The 19,502-nt window shown below is 33.8% G+C and overlaps 1 protein-coding gene across 1 annotated transcript; it reads left to right on the forward strand.

Annotated features, from left to right (window-relative positions):
* Nucleotides 1-8,393: 8,393 nt before the first annotated feature.
* Nucleotides 8,394-15,486, forward strand: fndc5a (fibronectin type III domain containing 5a). Its single transcript, XM_016474613.1, has 6 exons — nt 8,394-8,527; nt 12,927-13,042; nt 13,179-13,377; nt 13,470-13,559; nt 14,177-14,352; nt 15,388-15,486. Exons 1-5 carry the CDS (start codon nt 8,449-8,451, stop codon nt 14,314-14,316), a joined length of 624 nt encoding a protein of 207 aa, XP_016330099.1. The 5' UTR covers nt 8,394-8,448; the 3' UTR covers nt 14,317-14,352; nt 15,388-15,486.
* Nucleotides 15,487-19,502: the final 4,016 nt, after the last annotated feature.

Below are 19,502 nucleotides of genomic sequence, written 5' to 3' on the forward strand. Positions count from 1 at the left end.
GCATACATATGATTCATTCATGCATACCCTGGGAATCAATCCCATGATTTTGGTGCAATGTTGCAGTTTTATGTTCAGTTTTAACACTGTTTTAGTGTTGGTGCAGACGGTGCCAGGTTAAACTAGACTGCAGTTAATAAGGCACTGGTTTTGGTGCTGAAATACAGCAGTATTTGTGTATTTCAGCCATCTGACTACTAGAGGATGAATTAATTTGCTACAGTAATATGCCGCAATGAAGGCAGAAACTAAAGTACCTATTAAATTGTGAGGTGTTTTGCATGTCTTCAACACAGAAACTGTCTTAATGCTCTGTTTTTGTTCTTTCTTTCCTCTTCCTGCTAGTTTCAGTCTAAAGAACAAAAGGTTTAAGACACATTTGCATAATTGGTTCCTGGGCACCAAATCAGAGGTCTGCAAGCATCATGGGGCATTCTAATTTCGCTAATATTTTAAGGCCATATTAACCGTCTGGGGGTGGTGGGGAAAAGTACATGGTAGGATATTTGAATAATATGAAAAAATAAAGGGTCTGACAGAACCTATTCATATTCTGAATTTCAAGTACTTTTTCTTAAAAGTTTCAAACATTTAAAAATAAACACTGGAAAAAAAATTGGTGTAAAAACAACTTTCAGTCAATTTTTACAAAGAATCAATAAGTAGACATTGAACAAAATTTTTAACTTGAACTTCTAAAAGTAGAAAGACTAAAATTGTAAAACATACTTCAAAACAAGAACCTAAAACCCGCACAAAGATCCACAACAGTATATTGAGACAGTATATTTAGTATCATTGAGATACTATTATATTTTTTGTTAATATTTAGAATTAGATTTTATTTGTATATTTTCTGTTTTTTATTTTATTTTAAAGTTTTAGTAATTTTGTTGTGGTTTTTTTGGGGGGCATGTTTATATAGTTTTATTAAGTATTTAGTTTGTTTAGTTTAAGTTATTTTAACACTTCAACTACTTTAAATGAAAATGAGAACAATGGCAACAAGCTGAAATAAAATGTTAACTTTTTTGTATCTAATTGTACATCATGTTTATTTCAAATAATGAAAACAAAATATTTTTATGGTTTTGGTTTTAGTTCACAACAGTAATAACCCTTCTCCACAAAACCATATAGAAGGGGATACATGAAGAAAGGAAGTTTAGGATCATGAGAAAGCAAAAAAGTGATTCACGATCCAAATATAGAAACAGCAACTGTATCCACCTGAGATAGTGACACTAAATGATTAATATGCTGAACGATTAATAAGGTCAGTTCTGCATCACAGGTACAGTGTTGAGCAGAAACTCTCCTCTTACTGTTCACGACTCTTTGGCGCATGGTGGTACTTTTAATGTTTCCTCCCACTGCGAGAGTTTAGCAGAAGCTTATGTAATTGTTTCTGTAAGATTTGAGAGCGGGATGGGAGCCCCTGTGGGCAGAACATTCCCCATCCAGCTTCACTAGATCTTTGCATCTCTTTCATCTCTTTTTAATAGCAGCAGGAGAGCCGGGATGAACACTAACAGGAGACACGGGTCTGGAGTGTTTGCACTGCAGGATAAGAAGTTGAGAAAGTAAAAATGAGTTGAGAAAGAGCAGAGCCATGGCTTGAGACATAAACTGTTGTGTATAAACATTAATGGAACTAAAAGCATTCCAGTCTAATGATAAATAATGCTCCGGTAGTTGTAATGAGTCATTTAGCAAATGCTTTTATCTAAAGCAGAACTGTTTTTCACTTTCTCCACAGGGATTTCTGTGGTATAGACTTACAAACCAAACGAACCAGCTCAGAGATAAATCCCATAACAAACTTACATAGTATATTTGAACATTATTTGGAGGAAAAAATTAAGGAACTGAGTTGTTGATATATTTTACAAGCCAACTGACTACAGTATGCATCCCATAAATCTATAAAGTATTGCAAATTACATGAAAATACTACTAATAAAAAAGGTACAAAACAAACCTACTGACTTCTAGAAATGTAATGTATGTCTTAAATACAATACAGTTTATTGCAAAATATAAATGTTAATACTTAATTACCAGTAACATGTATTTGGTCCATTATAAACCTACTGACTTCCAGATATTTATTATATGTACAAAATACAATACATTATTGCGAAATAAAAATATGAATGTTAATTATATATTAATATGAATTAAAAATCTTAGTGTGGTAGTGAGGACAAAATATTTCTTTAAAAAGAGTCTGTCTTCAAATGTTCTCAGATATTTCATAAAAAATTAAAAAGAGCTACTAGTATAGGAAACAGCTACTATGACATCAAAATAAACCAATTCTATAGATCATTTATTTCAAATAGTACATTTATATTAGTAAATGGATATAATTAGAAGATCCTGTCCTCTTTTTTCATAAATATTGTATTTTATTTTTAATAAAATATTTCCATAATAGACAATCTTTGGATTTAGATCATGTATATCCACTTAAAATGAATTTGCATAAAATTGACATCACTATTACAAACATGGAATTTAAGAAAAACAAATACTTTTTTCCTGAGGTTTTGGAACAGAGAGTCAGTGTATACATTGGATATTTTTATACATTATGTCTTATTGCTGATGGCTTGTGGTTGTTAAACATAATGGCCACCAAAATATCTACCGGAATGAAGAACCGCATGAAAGGGAAAGAGAGCCAGAGCTATCAAGGAAAAACATGACATGAATGCATCATAATGATGATCAATTACAGACTAACTGACAGAAGATGAATGGAGGACACATGACCCTTCAGAAACCAGCAGGGTCCAAGTGTATCAGTACGCAAATGGACCATCACAGTGGAGAGAAACAGAGCAAAAGAAGTACTTTAGTTTCTGTATTGCTTGCTTCCATTTCAAATGGCTAGAAACTTCATGGTGATTTATTACAAAAACAGTGCTTTGTTTTCATTGCAACTTTTGCTTTTTTCATTCTGTTCCTCACTTGGTTCATTAACAATGTGCTATAATGAAGCAGCCCATGAGAACCGCTGAGTGGCAGTGACCTTCTTATAGAACGTTCTGGAATGCTCCAGCGATCACATTAAGCTCTTTTTTAATAGGCCTGTCTACATGCTATCCCTGATTCATTTAGAGAAGTGGACCAGATGTTGAACGTTTGAAATGAGTACAGGAGGAACTCTGAAGGTGACTTAAGTGCAAACACTTGAGCAATTATAAAGTATTTTCTTGGTTTGTCAGCAAATTATTTTCCCTGAACATGAGTATGCTGCACAATAAAGTACCTTGTTTTGGCAGCATTGCATGTATCCTTCATGGAGAAGAAATTAATGCACTGAAACAAGCTCTGAGTTTTTTTTCACAGCTTGTTGCAATACATTAATGTCACGCAAAATTGCAGATGAAGCAATAAAAATGTTGATTTATAAATATCATTTATTCTATACCTATTTTATCCAATAAAAAGTCAAAGAAAGTATCAACAAAATGTGTCGAAATTTGTAGAACTATAACGATATGGAATAGTTCACCCAAAAATGAAAATGTGCTCGGCCTCAGGCCATCCAAGATGTAGATGAGTTTGTTTCTTCAGCAGAACAGATTTGGAGAAAGTTAGCATTACATCACTTGCTCACCAATGGATCCTCTGCAGTGAATGGGTGCCGTCAGAATTTGTAAGAAACAAATCCATCAAATGAATCAGGAAAGAAATCTACACAGAACAATCACTGTTTACAAATGAAAACTGTCCAAAACATTTCTAAACAAATATGTCTTTGTGATTTTGTTGTGAGAGGACGAGAGGGGATGGGCTTTTTCACTGGAGGAAGTGTTATTATGGATTATGGACTTGTATTTTGGCCAGAAGCGACAGTTTGAAGTTAAAATACCTTAATGATGGATTTGTTTTTTGCAAACACGCAGCTTTTCAATTCACATGATATTAATTGATGGAATGGAGTGGTGTGGATTACTTGTGGATTATTGTGATGTTTTTATCAGCTATTTGGACTCTCATTCTGACGGCACCCATTCACTGCAGAGGATCCACTGGTGAGCAAGTGATGAAATGTTACATTTCTCCAAATCTGTTCTGATGAAGAAACAAGCTCATCTACATATTGTATGGCCTGAGGGTGAGTAAATGTCATTTTTGGATAAACTATTCCTTTAACGTGATCTACCTCAAGCAGTCAGTGTAAAAGTGTAGAAATGACTCTCACACTGAAACAGAATATTCTGTGATTCTCTGTTTGATTTTCACAGATTTTTGAGGTCTAATGGGTTTTGAAGGCTCATGTGTGCTTCGTTTGGGTTACATAATAAAATGACACAAACACAAACTCACACTCATTCTCTCATATCTCTCAGTGAAATGAGACCTGAATTTACCCTCTGTGCACATTTGCATCTTTCTGCTCATCAGAATATTTCAATTCCAAATCATAAATAACCAGTGATATGCAACATGAATGAATAAATAAATAAAACCAAGGAACAAATAAAATAATACAATCAAACTTTATACACGCAAACATACACTACCATTCAAAAGTTTGGGATCAGTAAGATTTTTTATATTTTTACCGAAGTTTCTTGTGCTCATCAAGACTGTATTTATTTGACCAAAAATACAGAAAAAAAAACCTGTTATTTTGTGAAATAGTATAGCAATTTAAAATAACAGTTTCTATTTTAGTATACTTTAAAATATAATTTATTCTAGTGATTTTGAAGTGAATTTTCAGCATCATTACTCCAGTTTTCAGTGTCACATGATCCGCTGCTTCAGGATTTTGGAACCTGTGATACTTTTTTTCAGGATTATTTTATGAATATAAAATGTAAAAAAAAAAAACAGCATTTATTCAAAATGGAAATCTTACAATATACACTACCGTTCAAAAGTTTTTTTCTTTCTTTTTTTGAAAGTAATGAATACTTTTATTCAGCAAGGATGTGTTAAATAGATAAAAAGTGTTAGTAAAGACTCATATTGTTAGAAAAGATTTTAATTTTAAATAAATGCTGTTCTTTTTAACTTTTTATTCATAAAAGAATCCAGAAAAAAGTTAAAGTATATTAAAACAGAAAACCAATATTAGAAATTGAAATAATATCTCACAATATTACAGTTTTTTCTGTATTTTGATCAAATAAATGCAGCCTTGATGAGCACAAGAGACTCCATTAAAAAAACATTAAAAATCTTACTGATCCCAAACTTTTGAACGGCAGTGTATTTGCACACTTACTTAAGCAAATACACAAAACTTTGCATCTCATAAATCAATAAGCTATTGGATTGCCTTATTCCAGAATCTCATTTGGATTCATTTACATAAGAAATGCATGAGGTATACATATGAGATATTGATAGCAGGGAGCAATTATGCCATGAAAAAATATCAGTGGCATAAACATAGGCACGTCCAAGGAGTTCACTGTTATTAAAACAGTAAAAATCTTTAAATCTATTAAAATATTTCATATAAAGATCACATTAAAACTCTTACCAAAAAATATTTTAAATGCCTTTGTTTATTTTTGATACTTTTTTCAAATATATTTTATGCATTTGTTTTATTCTTGATCCTGACTTTCAGTATTAAACTATGAATATCTATGAAAATAAATACACACATGACAAGCAGTGATGCCAATTCATAAATATTAAAAAGATAAAGGAAGTATGATGTCAGCACTTCTGTGGACTTCCTGTTACCTCTGCACAGCAAAGTGTGACACTACAACTCTGGCTCAAGCATCCTGCCCTCACAGATACATGTACGCTCACACTTGTCTGTTCATGCAAACACACACACACTCGCACATGCACAGACACAAACTGTTTTGGAAGCATGGAATAAGAGACTCACTGTTCCTGATGTTGTGAGCGATGAAGTCATGAGTTCAGGTGCCAAGAATCACACTAGGGACAGTGAGAGGCCCCCGGTACGAGGAGAATCGCTCTGGCTCGTTATATAACAACTCAAAGTAATGATATAATGGAGAGTGAGAGACACGCAAGAGATTCACTGTTTCCTTCTTTGTTTCTGAATCCTGCAGAAGCCAGACAAAAATCTTGTTAAACTTTATTCAATTAATTTGACCTGAAATTGATGCATTTGTAATGTGTTTATTGAATAGTACAAATATATATTATAATGTATAAAAAGTGGTTTAAATAAAAATTTTATGCGTCTGAATATGAATATATTGCATGAGAATAAATAATTCTGAGGTTTGATAAATCAATGTTTAAAAATTAACATAAATATGCCATTTAGTCTCTCAATTAAAATGAGGCATTAAGAGCCGATGCTATTTTACTATCATTGATTACTATTATAGTTTTTATTCATACTTTAAATTATTTATATATTTTTTTATTTTCATTTTAGTTTTAGTATTATATAAAGTTCATTTATTTTGAAGTGTTAGTAATTTTGTTGTGTACATTTGTGATTTTTTTTCTTCTTTTTTTAAATATCGTACTTTTTTAAATAATACATTTTTATTTCAGTTTTAGTTTGTTATTTTAGTACAAGTTCAACTAAATGGCAATGGGAAATGTTACAGATGTTGTATTTTATTTCAGTTATTATATTTCAAATAGCTATTTTTTTAATAGTTTTACTATAATAAGCCTGATAAGAGCAGAATACACAATAATAATTACGTATAAATGAATTAGTAAAATTTGTTGTACATATTAACTTAAAATATTAACCTAAAAAATCTACTCCAACAGGACCTAATTTAATACATAAAAACAAAATAATGTGATACTGAATATTTAGAATGTTCAGTAAAGGTAAACAAGCTCTGAAGAAAAGCTGTCCACTTGTGCAGTCTGTCACTGGGAGGCAAATCCAGACTGATTTCATTTCTCGAGCTCTTGTGTAAGACACTGGAAGAATCTCTCACAGGCTGACATTTCCATAGAGAAGATGTCCAAGTCTCTCATCTGTATGTGTGTTTCTGCGTGTATCTATACTGGTGCTGGAGTGTCAGAGCAAACACCAGTGACTGACTTCAGTAATGAGATTATACTGCACTTGTCAATCATCATCATCAGGCCTCATGCTGAAGAAGAGCTAGACTGGATATTGTCTGTGAAATAATCAGTACTTATTACTTTTGGATGGACTGAAATCACAAAGTCTGTACACGTATTTTCCATTCACAAAGACTGCTGCTGCACTATTATTTAAATTAATTGTTTTCCATGGAAGTCAATTATCATGCTATCAGCTATTTCAGATAATCCGGCTCCAAATGTACAAAATGAGAGCTGGGCGCTTTACATGTCTGTCAGGTCGTCTCATCCCATCTAAGTGGGTGATTCTTGGACAGATTAAGTGGCAACATGAAGAAGACAAAAGTCAAAATGAGTACTTACATGCTAAGCATCAACTTGAAGATAAACTGCATCAGAAAACAGTTAGAAATCATTTCTCCTTCTGCAGAAATGCTGAAAGGCAAGTAGTCACAAAAAGTCATCTCATTTAAACAGAGAGCAGACAATCATAAGAAAATAAACATTTTTCTGGAGTTATTTCACACCGAAGAAAGCTAAATAATGCTAGATCTATTATAGAAGGAATACAAGCGACCCAACTTGATTTAATTCTTGGGTAAAATGAAGAATTCAATTAAATTAAATTAATTTAATTAAATGTCATAATTCTATATTTTATTTTAAAAATTGTGGCAGAATCACTGACGTCACTTACATGCCCTAGAATATACAAAAATATTGCATATTTTAATATTAATGTGGAATTGTGCATGAATATGAATAACTATAAAATGTTAGTGCATGTAAATGTGGTCAATGTATGTATGTCAAAAGGGTTAAAAATAAATTAACAAATTGAACAAAAAATAAAATTAATAAAATAAAAAAGACATTAAGTACTAAATTAAATTAAACACATGTAGATAAGAAGTAAAATAAATTAAAATGACAAATATTCATGTAAAATGAAGAATAATATAATGAAGAATAAAATAAAATAATTACATATCACAAGATCAAACTGAAAAAAGTATGATTACCAACAACACCTAAATCGAAATTGAGACAGATGCATAAGAATCAGATAAAGAGCAAGTGTGCATATGAGAGAGAGAGAGAGAGAGAGAGAGAGAGAGATGCCACAGGCTCACCGCACACTCCTTCAGTCAGTTTTTTGAGCTTCTTCAGTCTTGCAGGTATGAAGACAGCCGTATGAAGAACCGCAAAGGCAAAACAGGCTTCGTTACAGTGTCTTCATCTCAACATCCGCTGTGCAGAACGATGCAGGCGTCGAGCGGGGCTGATGTGGAGCTGTCCGCGGTGCTGAACCGCCGCCGCTGTCCGCGGTGCTGAAATCGATCGCTTCGGTCCCACAGCGACATTCATCGACGTGAATGCAAGACCAGCGGAGGACATTCACATCTAGCCTGCATGGAAAGCATGAGGAGGGTTTTCATGCCCACACCGCTGCTCATATTGAGCTGTTTCGGAGCGTCGTGCGTCTTGGCTGGTAAGTTTACAAGTTTGCATTCCATCAATGCTAATGGAGCATTTATGGGGACTGTTGCACATCATTTTATGACAACCGATGAGGCATTACGAGATAGTTGTGGTCACATGTGGCATGTGTAATGATGTGAAGTCTGAACCTTTGCCGTGAGCCTGGTAAAATATAAAGCATGAAATTAATTTGGTCAGAGCCAAAAGCAGATACCATGCTTGAAGTAGAGCAACTGAACCGAAATATTATGGCAATAATACACACCTGTTGAATCATAACACACACACAGTCACTCGAATGCAGTGCATCATAAATCTCTACTAGATTGTGTGAATTCAATTACATTGTCGACTGTGAAACAGCAGACAATGTGCCTTGAGTGTAGGCTTATTGAAATTACGAATATAGTTTAGCAATATTTAATATTTAGCTATGCTATACATATTTTACACATTTTTGATGGTTTAAATCAGATTATTTGGCACAAAAATGAAGATCAAAATATATAATTAAATTAAACAATAAATAAACTCAAATAAAATAAAAAATAAATTAAATTAAAAACTTATTTAAATTAAATATTAAATAAATTCTTAAATTAAATTAAAAATAAAATAAAACAAAATCTGGCATAAAAATCTTGTCAAAATACAATTACAGAAAGACATTGACTGATTCTTTAGTGATTCTGTCCTGCATAAACCTGTCACTTAAGCACAACATCATAAAGAAGCTTCTTCTAATGCAGACGATGCCTGCGAAATAATAAATCCAAACTGCAGCCAACACATTAATGCATGGGGCTATAAATTTTACATCTTAATGCACCATATTCAAGCCCTAGTAAAGACAGAAAAACCATGAATCAGGATGTAAACAGGCTTCTGGCAGCTGCGACCGTCAGCTCCTTGATGCTTTTAGAGGCTCCAGTGATAAGAGAAACTCAAAGGTTGAGCTTTTAGTAGAAAAAGCGCGTGATTTTACTTTAGGGAAGAGCATTAAACACTGTAATGAAACTCTGGCAGAGAAGATGAAGAGTGAGTTGGAGAGAGAAATATGCAAAAATAAACCCCAAAGCACGTGGCTGAACAAATCAGGTCAGCATAGTAAAGATAATATGATGTGAAGAACAGCTTAAAGGAATAGTTCACCCAAAATGCAAGTTATGTCATTATTTATTCATGCCATTATTTTTATTAGAATTTGTGGTGAATCTTTTCTGTACAATTAAGAGTTCATGGCTGTCAAGCTCTATAAAAGGGAGCAAAGACCACTACAGCTATAGTCCATATGGCTTGTGCAATATATTCTGAAGTCATATGACAGCTTTGGGTGAGATATACAGACTGAAAGCGTGTCATTACTTATATACTTTATCTTTATATGGTGTTTTGTTTACTCAGTGTAAATCTGTCATAAATGTGGACCAGGACACTTTCATTTCAAACACATTCCCACTCACTTCCTCTTTGTTTCCACAGCAACCAACACAAACCTACAGTATGGAGCTTTTCATTTGTGTATTTTGTTATGAAGCAAATACTATATCTCCCTTTTTATCTTTACAAACACACACACTATAGTTATTATTGAGTTATTGTTGTTGACTAAAACTAAAACTAAAACTTTTGGTTAAGTGAAATAAAGCTGAAATAAAATAAAATATACATATTAAATGACAAACAAACTAAACAAAATTAGATAGGTTTCCTTGGTAACTAACTGAAATAAATTTAAAGCAGTAAAATTACAAACTGGAAATAAATATTAAAACTAAATCTACAACTACAAAATCAATCAATCAATCAATCAAAAATAAATTTAAATAGTAATATTTTTGTGACTCTTGTGTACAGATCTTGCTTCCATTGAAGCCCAAGATCAGTGTTGCTATTGTTAACTAACTATTAAAAATAGTTAACTAATAAAAAAAAACTATTGAAATTGCTTTCAGTAATTGAAATAAAACTGAAATAAAATATACATTTGAAATAAAAACAAAAACAAAAAACTTTAAAAACGTACAAAACTAACTGAATAACTAATGTTTACTAAAACCAAAAGTGAAATAAAAATAAACTGAACTTAAATAGTAAACGTAAAAAAAGAGAGAGAAAATAACTAAAAATTAAACTGAAATTAAAATGATAACTAAAAAATATAAAAACTGAAAGCTAATTCAAACTATTAATAAAAACTATAATGTACATAAATAATACTAAAATAACACTGAAACTAAAACACTGTCTTTTCTCATAAAGAGCAAAGAATTCTTGGTTCCCATTACAGTATATTCTTCCATTGCCTGGCAACTGTAAATAGTCTAAAGCTAATGAACTGTATTGTTTTGTGTCATGAGCATCCCTTACCTGTGATAAATTCATGTAACGGCTTCATGTGGCTAATTGCTCTGTGTTAAGGCGAGATTATAGTCAAAATCTCCAGAGGAACATTCGGTCAAAGCCTTCCTTCATTTTGTTTTGTCTTTAATACAATCATCTTGACCTGTTTTTCTTGACTGAGTCGTTCTTTATTTTCAGTCTCAACAGATTTTGTCTGAGATTAAATTAAACAACCTAGAATTGATCTGAGTAACATATATGCAGTATAACATCAGTGTATGGCATAGCTGATCGTTCATGCTATTTTATCAACTTGAAGTGCTAAAAATAATGTTTTGTAATGAATTAAATACAGATATTTGAACAACAGTGTGAATGGAGTTCAGTGTACATGTTTATGTACAGTATTTCTGCCCGTCTTCTACATCTATATGTGGGATGCTTCATTTATAATTCAACAGCATGTGAATGTTATTGCTCCCAGAATGCTTTTCTACAGCCTATATAGAAGTCTATTTACTGCAGGCGTCAAGCAGGGGATACTGTAAAAGTCTAAGCGAGATATTATGCCTGAAACATACAGTACTCCACAGATGCTTCAGCTATGCAAGCCTGATTTTATGTCATCTACATGTGTCAGAGCACAATCCAGAAGACAAATGCATGCATGCATCCTGCAGTGGGCGCTATAGCATGCATTAGCATAAACTGACATTTGCCCGGCCATTTTTCATAGTTTGAATCATGGTACAAGAGAAAGTGGCACAACCGTTTAGGGAATTCTTTCTGTATGTGTCTTGTACGTTGATTTAAATCTCATGAGCCTTAAATACACACAATAACATAAGTAACACTTCTACACTGCTGTTGCTTGAGACTGATTTGTGAGTCTTTCGTTCATAAGTCGGACTACACTGATCACACTGTATGATGTTATTGCGCTCAGTATAGTGAGGACTAAATAGGGATGATTTTCCACATCTAAAAATGACAAAATATCTTCTTTTTTTATCTACATCTTTAATTGTTATTTTATAAAAGGATTTAAACTTTTTTTTTTTTTTTAATTGCTTACTTTTGCCAACACTTCAGTATTAATAAATGTGTGAATGTCCAACACTTCATTTTGGGGTTTCAGAGACCCCTTGCATGAAATATGATTGCAATAAATGTTCACATACTAAGACTATCTGCTCTCACTGTAGTAATATTACAACCAGTTTTTGCATCACATGACATGTAGGCAAGGAGGAGCTTATATGCATGAAAATTTTATCTGGGACACCATAAATTGTACTGGACTCACTGCAGGTGGGCAAGTTTCTCACATGTCATCCCTCTAAACGGCTTCATAACCACGTCCTCTTACATCTAGAAACAGAGTTTACATGTAATGTTTGTGAAATAGTGAAAAACAATTCTAAACAGCAGAGAAGAGAAATAGCAGCGCTCTCTGAAGCACACAGCACTCATTCAGCAAACCTCTTCTGCTCACCAAGACTGCATTTATTTGATCAAAAACAGTAAACAGTAAAAACAATGAAATATTATTCTAATTTAAGTAACTGTTTCCTATTTGAATATATTTTAAAATGTAATATATTCCTGTGATGCAAAGCTGAATTTTCAGCATCATTACTTCAGTCTTCAGCATCACATGATCCTTCAGAAATCATTTATTATATTTATATTAAGCAAAACAGGTCAAACTAAAACACCATTAAACTCCTCATATTGGTACGTATGAATATTACAACACTCAAAAATGAAAATATTGCCATTTACTCACCCTGATGTCCTTCCAAACCTGTATTTCTGTTATTGTTTCTATGGGAATTTCATCTTCATGCAGCTCTTTTTCATTGATGAATCACACAATAAGACCAGGAATGTGCACGAGAAAGTAAATAAATAAAATATTTTCATTTCAAAGATTTTCAGAGTATTAAAGTCTTGCAGATAGGGGAAAAAAAGCTAACTTTAACAATCAAGTCCACAAATCCCCAGCCAAAAAAAGAAAGAGATTATCTGCATGAGCCAACTGGATTCCTCTTTGTTTTTCCCAGACAGTTTGGCTGCTCCAGTGAACGTGTCCATCAGAGATCTAAAGGGCAGCTCTGCTGTGGTCACATGGGACATCCCAGATGGGGAGCCAGTCATCGGCTTTGCCATCACACAACAGGTAACCGGAACATAGAGGGAGAGAAAAGTCACATACTCAGCACTCTCTATTTGCATGTTCATTCGAAATCATCTATTTAAAGTGAAAAGTGAAGAGAAGGCTTTTGGTTAAATACTGTTGTATCTATCAATAACAGAAAAAAGATGTTCGCATGCTGCGCTTTATCCAGGAAGTGAACACTACCACGCGGAGCTGTGCATTGTGGGATCTGGAGGCAGATACGGACTATATAGTGCATGTTCAGTCCATCAGTATAAGCAGGCCGAGTCCCCTCAGTGAACCTCTGCAGTTCAAAACCCCCAAAGAAGCTGAAACACAGGCATCTAAGAGCAAAGGTACTACTGAATCTTCTTTCATTTTTCAGTATGAATTAAATCAATAATCAATGTTTGACACGCCACTAACAGCATGACTGTATTTTTCACAGACGAAGTGACCATGGAAGAAGTGGGTCAGAACGCTCAGCTCCGGGCAGCAGAGCTCATCATCATCGTGGTGGTTCTGATCATGTGGGCAGGTGAGTGAGGAGCACAAAACCTGCAGCTGTCCACACATTTACATTTACATTTACATTTAGTCATTTAGCAGACGCTTTTATCCAAAGCGACTTACAATTGGGGATACATAAGAGATGTATTGATGATGTGTGTGAGTGCTGGTAAAAGTGTAGGAGAGATTGCTTGGAGGAGGTGTGAGGGGATTGGGTCTAGAGGGCATGTTGTAGGATGGCTGGAGAGCAGAAGTTTTGATACTTCTGCCTCAGTGAGGGGACAGAAGGAGAAGATGGGAGTTTTTGCAGTGGGTGTGGTTGGTTTGAAGTCCTGTGTGTGTGGGGCTGAGAATTGACTACTGATTGTTCTGGTTTTGTCTGTGAAGAATGTGGCGAAATTATCAGCTGTTATAGAAGTGATAGGAGGTGGTGGAGGGGGACAGAGGAGAGAATGGAAAGTTTTGAAGAGATTACGTGTGTCTGGAGCGCTGTTGATCTTGTTGTGGAAGTATGAAGATTTGGAAGTATGAAGACTGTCCACATTCAGAACGTTCAGATTAACTGCAGATATCACTTTAATGGATGGTTAATTGAACGGCATATTGCACATCTGCAGTGTTCATGTCATTTTTTGTCTCTTTCAGGTGTGATCGCGCTCTTCTGCCGTCAGTACGACATCATCAAAGACAACGAGCCCAACAATAACAAGGACAAAGCCAAGAACTCGTCCGAGTGCAGCACCCCTGAGCATCCGTCAGGAGGTCTGCTGCGCAGTAAGGTATAACCGCTGCCCTGCGAGAGGCCAGACCACACTAGGCAGGTACAATCGTCCCGAATTGTAACTCAAACCAAACTCCACTGACATTTCAGTTCATGTTTCATAAGACAGTCATCATTTTCTCAGTGATCATTGGTAATACATAAAGTCTTGATTTTTTTGGACTATAAACATTTACCTTCAATAATGCATTTCACATTTGATATCAACTGTGTTATATTAGTTTCATTGAGGTACTATTTTAGTTTAATATTTTAAAGTTTGATTTATTTTTTGATATTTTCCTTTTTCATTTAAAATTTAAAGTTGTAGTAATTATGTTGTTGTTGTTGTTGTTTTTCTTTTAAAAAATGTCTATATTGTTTTTACTCGGTTTTAGCTTTAGTTATTTTAATACATAAACGAAATACACTTTAAGTAAAATATGAAATAAGTTAAAAATAAGTAAAATATTAAATTATTTGTTAACATTAGTTAACTGCACAAGTTAACATGAATTTTTTTCACTAATTCACTAACATTATCAAAACCAAACGCTATATCTATTAATATTATTTAATGGACTTCCTTTATTAATAAAAATGTTAACTATAATAACCAATAATTTAGGTTACTATAATTTTAGTTAACTATAACAACCCTATGCAATGATATTCTAGTAAACATAAAAGTGCTGGTAAATTGCAGGTAATAAGGTAAAAAGAGGGTATAATGTAATATAATGAATATAATATAACATAATATACTGAACTACTGTATATTTTGTATGTATATTTTGTTTTGTTTTTAACACTGTTAGATTTATTAATTAATTATACTTTTTTTATTATTATTATTAACAACTGTCGGGGCTTTACTATACATTATAGGATTGCATTCTCTGAGAACAATACATGTGATGCTGCTCAAAACAGTTAACATAGAAGCTGGTTTAATTATGTTGCCTACCTTTTGAAACAGTCTTCGCATCCTTCATTTTTCATTACTCCACTTATTGCACCATGTTCTCCGCTGATCGCTCCAGGCCGCCCTCCAATCCTCTCACTAACATTAGGCATCTTCTTCCACTCTCCGCAGTTCCCCAAGAACAACAACAATAACCGAACGCCATCTGTGAACATTATCAAAGTGTGACAGGATGGTTTCTGCTTCGATGGATTCCACTTTTACCACACGGATACAGAACGGCCGTATGTGCTCATCCTCCAAACAGGAAGCAGGAATATTGGAAGTTTCCTGAAAACAGCTGGAATAATCCATAGCGAGAGAAGCCAGAAAGGTGAACTTTCACACAGACCCGCTCTGGCTCCAGCAGTCTGGAGATAAGACCAAATCTGTGGCTGTTCGTGACAGGAGAAAGAAAGAAATGCAGGGAAAAAGACCCTTCTAACTTCTCTTTATCACTTTACAAACAACTGGTGTCAGCGAGGAGATCTGCACCCATTTAAATTACTCTTTTAAACTTGAAAACTCTTGAGCTCTGCTCCTTTATCTGGTTTTCTTTTTTACCCTTTTCAAAAGGCATGATCCATTCCTCGGTCTCAATGGTGGTAAATGGCTTTTATAATGAATCTGTAGTAAGCCACTAAATGCAGGACATACATTTCTAGCTGTCAAAAAATGCTCTAGGAAAATTTTGCTAACATTCCTATGTTACGAAAACATTACATCTGAACATTAAAAACATTAATGGGGAATGCAAGCATTAAGGGGTTAGTTCACCCAAAAATGAAAATTAGCCCATAAATTACTCACCCTCAAGTCATCCTAGGTGTATATGACTTTCTTCTTTCAGACAGAGTTATATTAAAAATTGTCTTTGATCTTTCAAGCTGTTTAATGCCACTCAGCGGGTGTTGCATTCTTCAGTCCAAAAGCACTTTAAAATTACAAAAAAAAGTGTGTCACACGGCTCCGGGGGGTGAACAAAGGCCTCCTGTAGCGAATCGATGTGTTTTTTGCTTCCTTTGCTCCTGTTAACAAACGTTGGTTTTTACGAGACTCAACGGCGCATGCGCAACGCTGAACTCATACATCATGCTCCCAGAACTGCTTCTGTGTACAACTGTTGGCGCAAGCTACATTAAAGTGATTATTACGTTTTGAATATGGATATTTTTCTTACAAAAACGCATCGATTCGCTACAGGAGGCCTTTGTTCACCCTCCCGCGGAGCCTTGTGAGACACTTTTTTTTAATGGATGGGCGCATTTTAATTAAGTGCTTTTGGACTGAAGCAATGCAAAACCCGCTGAGTGGCATTAAACAGCTTGAAAGATCAAAGACAATTTTTAATATAACTCCGACTGGATTTGTCTAAAAGAAGAAAGTCATATACACCTAGGATGACTTGAGGGTGAGTAATTTATGGGCTAATTTTCTCAATACTTTGGACCCCACTGTATAATATGGGATTTTGCAGCGGTTAGAAAATTGACTAATAAACCTGAATATGGATATTTGACATCACCAGGATCTTCCAAGACTTCATCAAGCGTTCCTTTTCATAAACTCTAAAGCATTCAAATGGCTTGTTCTCTCTCAGGGAGAGAAGCGTTCATCCAGAGAATAGGTGGCTTATTTTAGACTTGTTGAAATGATTTGATAGAGAGATGAAAGAATGTTGTGGAATGATTTTACTGACATCTCTCATTCCAGCATAAAGAGAAGACTTTTATTTCTATTTCTGATTGTGTTGTTGTTGTTTACACCTGCAGAGATACTTGAGAAAAAAAATAAAAATAAAATAAAATAATAAACCAGCAGTGCTGGGGGAGATACTTTAAAACTGTAAGCCACTCCTAATTTAAAATAGGTGTCATTTAGAAAAAGATAGTTACACTTTTTTAATTAAAAGTGTAATCAGGTCTGTACTTGTTCCGGCACCAAAACGATTAGGAATTTGAATAACTAAATGAATGCTCTCAATTAGAGCAACTGGATTTAATATAAACAGATGAATTTACATTAAATATGTCAACAAACCAGAATACACTAATTTGTATAACCAAGCAACATTTAACTAAATATTTCACTATTTTAAAACAAAGCACTTAAAATGCCATACAGGGGCTCAAACTAGTCAATTTTGTATGCTTTTTTTTTTTTTTTCTAATCTTAACTAATTTACTAAAATAAATCAGATGCTGTAATGTTAGGAGAGCATGTTTGCTGATTACTGTATCTCAGTGGGTGATAATGTGATATCAAAATCTACAATGTTGGGTTTTTCATATTGCCTTGCTACTACTAAAAAGTACCTGATTTTTGGATAAGCTATTAAAGCCAGTTGAGCTACACTTAAAAAAAATATTTAGGTTTAAATGTAAGATTCATGTTTTTGAATTGCATAGAAAATTTCTGTCCATTTGGATTACATAGTTTTAACATCAACAAACTAATAAACTTGCATATTTGTCAGTCATACATAAATGAAACAGGTCAGTTGTCTGTAATAGTACTAAAAGACTGACTGCATTTTAAATACACAATAACCAGATTATGTATCATCAATAAATCCAATATAAGTCATGCATTTTGCAACTACTATAACTGCCTGTTCCACAGCTAGACATATTTTAATGCTTATATTTTTTTTACTAATTATATTTTCACAATGAACTAATCTATGCTGATTGCAAAATTGAATACATATGTTTTGAAAATGAGTATTTGGATAAAAAATAGATGCAAATAGTTAATAATAAATGATTTTTTTGAGTGCAGAAATTGTACCTGTTTCATTTATGTATGACTGACAAATATGCATCACATTAAGTTTTTAAGTTTGTTTATGTTAAAATTGTGTAATCCAAATAGATGGCAATTATATGCAATTCAAAAACATAAATATGAAATTCGGGCCTGAAAAAAAAAAAAAAAGATTAATTGACAAAAAACATCTATAACTCCCCAACACTGTTAGATACTACAATACTATTATACTTAAGAGTGGCTGTGTATATTTCATTATTTAGTATATAGTGTTTATTCTTTAACAAATGGAATTGTAGTAGAACTGAGTAATTTAAACATTCTAATAGTGCTTCTGTTAGTTCTACATGTTCTCATTATGATGTCAAGCCTGGTTTCAATTATTTTAAATGGTGTGAGAGAATTTTGTGGTTGTCTATAAGACAAGATGAATGATATAGGACATTTTCAGTATTCACTGGACTGTCGATCAGAGAACTTCTCTTCAGTGCTAATATCATGTTTCTCTAAAGGACATTTCCCTGTGCTTTCTCAATATCACCTCTGAGGAAGACTATCCTCCTCTCTAAACAAGGGCTGAACATGCTTCACATCAGCAATAATAACCACGGAGGATTCTGACCGGCCTCCAGGATTGCACTTAAACCGGCGGGACCGTCAACGGTGGTCGATAACAATATAGGAATTGCAGGACTGAAGTCACTGTAACTATGTTCTCAATTTTACTGTGTGCTTTTACCACACTATCCTGTACGCATTAACTGTCATTAAATCTGATGAATGGAATTGAAAAAACTTTTGTGCTGTTACTGCCACACTTCCTAAAGCTGAATACAGAATAGCAAAACTAATGACATAACAAATCAATATTCCCATCCTAAACTCACACTAATGGGTTAATCAACCTTTAAATGTTTTGCTTATAGCTGTCTCTGCATACTGAAGGAATAGTTCACTCAAAGATGAAAATTTGTGGAAAATGTACTGACCCTCAAGCCATCAGATGTAGATGAGTTTGTTTTTTCATGGGAACAGATTTGGAGAAATTTAGCATTGCATTACTTGCTCACCAATGGATCCTCTGCAGTGAATGGGTGCCGTCAGAATGAGAGTCCAAACAGCTCATAAAAACATCACAATAATCTACAAGTAATCCACACCACTCCAGTCCATCAGTTAACATCTTGTGAAGCAAGTAGTTTTAAGAAACAAATTCATCAAAATATTTTTAACTTCAAACTGCACATTTCTCTCCTGATTCAGAATAAGAATGAAGTATTATGGATAGAAGACTCGTTAAAAATCACTTGATGGATTTGTTGATTTATCAGCTGTTTGGACTCTCATTCTGACAGCACCATCTCAATGCAGAGGATCCATTGGTGAGCAAGTGATTTAGTGCTACATTTCTCCAATGGACTTCAAGGGACTGAGGGCGAGTACATTTTAAGCACACTTTTACTTTTTGGGTGAACTAT

Source organism: Sinocyclocheilus anshuiensis, unplaced genomic scaffold (genome assembly GCF_001515605.1).
Source record: "Sinocyclocheilus anshuiensis isolate Anshui unplaced genomic scaffold, SAMN03320099.WGS_v1.1 scaffold300, whole genome shotgun sequence".
Classification (NCBI taxonomy): Eukaryota; Metazoa; Chordata; class Actinopteri; order Cypriniformes; family Cyprinidae; genus Sinocyclocheilus; species Sinocyclocheilus anshuiensis.